Genomic DNA, 6,000 nt, shown 5'->3' on the forward strand with positions numbered 1-6,000 from the left:
AGCAAAACCTAAAATATCTCTTGTCTCCTAGAAGCTGCTGAGATTTTGAAACAGCAAGGCTGTATTTCGTAAAGGAATTATTGCAGGATTTCTGACAGTGAAATTTTCCATTAGATGGTCCTGCACTCTTCCAACTGGTCCCATATGTCCCTCTGATACTAGTGTTATCTTTGTCCCTCACCAGTGCCAGGTGAGAGAAATTGAAAAAGACTTAGAAGGGTAGAAAGGACAGGGATGATTAGGACACCAGAGGGACCAAAGCAAAGGAGAAGATAATATTGCAGTTTACAAGTATTTGGAAGTTAGGAACTTTAAGAAGATTTTGGAAAGAGTAACAGGGTGTTTAGCTGGAATTGGAGGGTGGGGTGGAAAGACATACTTCCCTTCACACAGTTGCTGAGTGGAGAAGGAAGGAGAGTGTTTTCATTCATCTTGTTCTAAACCTGGTTGAAATTGTCACATGAGAAGGACAAATGATTTCTTTATTTTAGTGAAAACATGTAGTTTTCATGAAACAAAAGCTGAAATTTAAAAGTAACTGTGTAATTCAGATTTTTTTTGCTAAACGTGGATTTTCAAGTTGGCCAAAAGCTTTGAGAATCATTTCAGAAATTATTGTGAATAACATATAGAAGAAGTGGTTACAAACCAGTGCAAAAATCCAAGTTTCTGTTGGTCCCTCAGCACAGAAATGCTACAACGCTACCATTCTTCAGTTAGCCCATCTCATATTTAAATAAATGCCAGAACACTCTCCTTGCCCAGAAATTAAATCTTTATAGGATGACTGAACCTAATCACATCTTCACAGCCTTCAGCCAGCACTGCGGTTTCTCCCCGTTGCACAGAAACACACGTGCTCCTCAGCCTTGTCTGGAGTGCTGGTTGAGCAGGACTCCTGTCAAATCCAGCTGGGCTGCAAATATGAGGTCTTTTTTTTCAGGTGCCCCTTTACACAGGCCCTCCCAAAACATAGCACTGCACTTGTAAGCTGCTTGTCCAGTTCCAAGAGTGGATGTATTTTGCCCATTTCAGCTACAGTTCCACTCCTCCAAGAGCTGCAGGGCATCTCCACCCTCAAGAACTGCAGGAGATCTCCTCCCCAAGAGCTGTGGGGCATCTCCACCCCATCTCCTCCATCTCCAAGCCCAGAAATGCAGCAGTGACAGAGGAAAGAGAAGGAGCAGAGACCTCCCCAACAGATCAGACACGGGTCACCTCTGCCAGGCTCTTTCTGCTCGTTTCCCCTGTCCCTGCTGGGAAGTCATGAGCAATCACTCAGACAAGCAGCATCTTTTCTAGGCAGGCACAGAGGTCCCTTTTCCATTAGGACAGATTCCAGCATCATCATCCTCATCTTGGAGATCTATAGCATCTTAGGGTGGGGCCTTTACCTATTCTAAAAGCTGAAACCACCCACCCTGCAGAGATCACATGAGAACTTTGCAGCACTACCAGAAGCACAACCAGTACCTGCCAAACCCCCAGCCTTGGGTGTCAGCCGTTACAAAAACAATTCTTGCTGTTGCTTGCAATGGGAACCACATGAACATCTTTGACCTTTCCAGACTGACACCTTGATTCGTTAGCACTGAGTGATCAGGCAGAACATCTGGCTTTATGGAGTGTCTGCCTTGAGCTGCTGGATGCATCTGAGTCAATTGAGAAAAGTAGCCAGGAGAAGACTCCCAGGCACTAAAAAGAGGAATTCAATGTGAAGTAGAGATTCAGACAACAGCCTTTTCTGGCAGAGCTGTTTTCTCAGGCTGATCTTAGTGTGGATATAGCAAATACACTCTAGAATAACATAAATCTTTATTTTGCCTGACAATTGTCACACACATGCTATCAAAAGAGCTTTCCCAGGGAAAATCAGTACAAAACAACAAATAATACAGGAGAAAAAATAGGAGCTATACTGCTGTGCCATTTTGTGGATGGGATCTGAAGCAATATCTTGGAAAAAACAGGGTACCATAGACCCTGTTGGAGACACTTGACAGAGGATGTTGGTTTCTCAGTTAGGGAATACCTTGTTGGGTCGTCACATCTTCTTCCACACCTCATCACAATCCTGCCCTGATGACACAGATCAGGCTGGCCACAACTCCCAGGAACATTGCAGCATAGCTGATTTTTATGCTGTTGGCACCACTGAAATTGCACAGGGAGGTACTACAGCATTTGGTAGAATAAGCTGCCATACCGAAGTTCACATTCGTCTCAGGGCAGTCTACAGAACATTTCTTGGTGATGCGGTGTCCGATGTCCTTGCCTGGATGGAGAATAGATAAGAAAGGAGAACTGTGATTTAAGATTCTTTTGCAAGAGCTGACCAGAGAACAGTAGGAGGAGGTGTATTGCACTATGCCTAATTTGCAGTGCAGCAATAACAGCTATCAGCAGATTTGATGACGGCTGGGTGAGTATCCACACAACCTGGATCAAATGCATGACACTAGAAAGTCCTGGAAGCACACCATGCTTCCTATGGGACAGCAAAAAATCACTGCCAATGCATTTTTGGTTTCTAAACTCCATTATTTACACACAAACCCTTTCCATCCTCTATCACGAAGCATGTGTGTGAGCTCTCAGATGAAGCAACAGGGTCTGCTCATGAAAATCTGTGTGCTCCAGCCAGCCCTGCCACAAGGTGGTGAGGAATGTACCCCAGGTGGTGGATCACAGAGCACTGCTGAGGGATTCACACCTGCTGCGATTCTTAAACCTCAGTGATTGACTCTTTCCAACAAGACCAACTAGTGCCCTAAAAAATCTATTGCCCATCAGTGTCTTTGGAGGGAAAAAAGGAGGCGAAAAAGAAAAAAAAAAAAAAAGCCAAAAAAAGCGCCTTGACATATTGCTGGTACTCACCAAACCCAGCAGAGCTGTATGTGGTTACACAGTATTTCTCATGGTCTTCACACTTATAGGTTTTAAGGCAGTTCCAGTTGGAGTGCTCGTTGTCACATGTGTAGCAAAACAGTGAGGAAGCTGGAAAAAGCGCGCATGACACCTGTTAATGGTTTCTAGCAATGTCCTCCTGGGAAGAAAGTGTCAAAAGCCATGTCCCTTCTTGGAAAATACAAGGTGAAAAATATGTTACGAACAAGTTTTCACAGCAAGTGAAATAAGAGGTTGGGTTTGATTAATGAAGCTGAAAAAGGAAACAACCAGAACAAAACAATTTCCTTTCTTTACGTGAGATTTTCAGTGATTAAATTTGAAAACACGTTCTTCAGCCTGAGCAGCACTCTCAGGTGACCTTTCTTTCTCACCCAGGTCCACATTGGCCTGGTTGACAGCCAACCTGCAAAAGCAGAACTCACGACCTGCCCAGCTGGGTCTAGTATAGTTCTGGCAAGGAGAGGATGAACTGGCACTGTTCTCAGGTGAGAGCTTAGTTTTTTAGTATTTTCAGACTGCATCTGCAAAACACCGTACAGACATGAATTAATTAGAGCCTACGACACCCCTGTGAGCTAAATTACTGAGCATGAAGCCACATTAAAGGGAGTTCCCTGGGAGAGGTTGCTCTGGACAATAGAGAGATTATTTCTACCAGCGCCTGGAACAACATGTTCTCAGTGATATTATTAGCAGGGCTGAGCCAGCTCTATCACAAAGCCAGAAGGAGATGGGAAATGCATTTCTGAGCAAAACTGAAAGAAATTGAGTCAAACTTCCAGGCTGGCCAGCAGGCCATGCTAGAAACATATGCATGTGCCATCTCATTCCCTGGAGGTGGATTCACAATTGATGGAAGCTGTTTCTCTCCTGTGCAGAGTCCCATGAAGTGCTCCTCATGTCTGAGCAGGGGTGACAGAGGCAGCTGAGCTGCTCTCAGGAAAGCCTGCTCCGTTGTCACCAGTGGTGGACAGCTCTTGGCTGTAGGTGACCAAATTGCACACCAGGGTCCTCCATTGTTAGGCCGTAATTTTGCTTGTTCAGCTCCTCTTGGCCTTCTTAACCTAGGAAGGCTCTCATTTCTGCACAGAATAGCCCCTTTCAATTGAATTTGTACCCATTTTCCACAACGAAACTCCTCTCAGGGAGTCTCCAAAGCCCAGCTTCTGCTGATTTACATTCATCTCTGAAGTTGAACCTGCCTGTGACGCTTGGTTAGACAATTCCAGAAGCAGTCTTAAAAGAGAATTAAAAGCCATTTTATGCCCTAACTGCCCCAGGTAGGTGAATAAAAGGCCTCCCCTCTGTGATGTGGGGAGCTCAGGTGCCTTGGGTACAGCTCTGCGTGCCTCAGCATATGACTGACCATCTTGCTCTGAAACCTACGCAGTTGCTCTTTTCCTAGTGTCAGGTGTTGCAAGTGCAGGTGTTCTCCAAAACAGCAGATAAAAACATTCTTGTGGCATCCTGGTTTTAATTTCTCTTTAACTGACTACTCAACACCCGCTGTTTCTCCACCACTTGCATAAGTCAAGCCTCTCACCTCTCCAGTGGAGGTTCACCAACCAGAGCTGTGGGCTACCATTCTTCTGCAGACCATGGCAAAGCAATCCCAGCCACGCTGCCTAGCAAGTGTTACGGCACTTTACAGACCCTGTAGCTCTCTCTGATCTGCTTTTCTTCCAAATCTCACAAAGCTGTTCAAACCACTTCCTGATGCAGTAGGAGCCCAGACCCCAGCATGTGTGCAAAAGCAACTGAAGTGAACTCACGTTCACCGACTGATGCAAGGAAAATCTCTCCCAGTCGGGAAACAATAACAGCTTAAACCATTGTAACTGTTATAAAGCCTTCCCTGCCTCTGGCCTCCACCCTCCATTAGCTCTAGTTTTGCAAATGCAGCCAGAAATAGCCTTAACGGTGCAAAAAGGCTTGCAGGACTCCTTGGGATTTCAAATCCATGCACAGCGCCAATGTTTCTCAACTGCACATTCCTATGTAGTCACATCTGCACCTCCTTTTGAAAGTCAAGCACAGAGCATTGTGGACCCCCATTACAAACACATTCACTCCCAGACACTTAAAAAAGCTCTTCAAACCTACGAGCAAAGGGCTCTTAGGCTTTCAAATACTTGCCAGCAACCTAGTTTCTTGACTGTAATGTCATTGTGTGATATAAAGTGAAACACTGGCAGAAGATGTCATGTCAATACCAGCTGTATTTACCTTTATCAACAACTCCTCAAGTTTCATTCAGGAGCAAAAATAAAACCAAAGGCAAAGCAGTGAGTCCAGCCAAATTCCTATCAGCATTTTTCAGTCCACATGTCTATCTTCAGATGTGAGTGGTCAGAGCTTGCTACTTGGAGGTGTGAGAAACCAGGGCAGTTAGCTCATCTTCTTTGGGTTATGGGTACCTCAACAAAACGCACTCAGAAGCTAAAGCTCAACCACACTAAATATTGCTCGATGCAGCTGATGCCAAAGAAAACCTGCACTACCAAGACCTCACCAATTGCAATAAAAGCTCTCAAACATTCGTGTCCCTGCGTTATGTCTGATTTCTCTTCTGGCATTTTCATCCTCTCCATCTGGCTCTCCCAGCCTTTGCAAAGCCTTACCTCGCTCGGCACATAGGGCTGTCACCAGCAGGGCAATCAGAAAAGTCTTCATGGCTGTTGTGCCCTCAGCACCTGAACAATGTGGAATGGTGCACCACGGTAAGGTTTTATACTGGGACTGCGTTTACTTTGACTTCCTTTGATTACAGTAATTTGAGGTTTTGGGAGTGACAGCACATAAGATGTGCTCAGTGATGGGTGTGTTTGTGTGTAGGAACCTATTATGAGGCTCCAGGTAGCAATTTTTTTTGCATCTTATTCAGATCCAATCTTTTTTTCCAAGGCCTACTCCTGCTGACCATGTCCACATTGCTAATTTGGGGAACAATTTATCTGATTCAAACATGGGAGTCCCTCCTTATCCTGTTGGGCTGAACTGCAAAACTTGGAGCAAAGCAGAGGCAGCTGCACCAGTCTGGTATGGCTTATCACTTGCAAGATAGTAGGTGTCATCTGACATTCGCCATAT

The 6,000-nt window shown here is 45.0% G+C and overlaps 1 protein-coding gene across 1 annotated transcript; it reads right to left on the reverse strand.

The window, feature by feature from the left end:
* Positions 1–1,832: 1,832 nt before the first annotated feature.
* Positions 1,833–5,589, reverse strand: LOC102047710 (lymphocyte antigen 6E-like). Its single transcript, XM_005444467.4, has 3 exons — positions 5,532–5,589; positions 2,878–2,997; positions 1,833–2,275 (listed from the first exon to the last, which is right to left on the reverse strand). Exons 1-3 carry the CDS (start codon positions 5,581–5,583, stop codon positions 2,067–2,069), a joined length of 381 nt encoding a protein of 126 aa, XP_005444524.1. The 5' UTR covers positions 5,584–5,589; the 3' UTR covers positions 1,833–2,066.
* Positions 5,590–6,000: the final 411 nt, after the last annotated feature.

Source organism: Falco cherrug, chromosome 3 (genome assembly GCF_023634085.1).
Source record: "Falco cherrug isolate bFalChe1 chromosome 3, bFalChe1.pri, whole genome shotgun sequence".
In the NCBI taxonomy this organism is placed as follows: Eukaryota; Metazoa; Chordata; class Aves; order Falconiformes; family Falconidae; genus Falco; species Falco cherrug.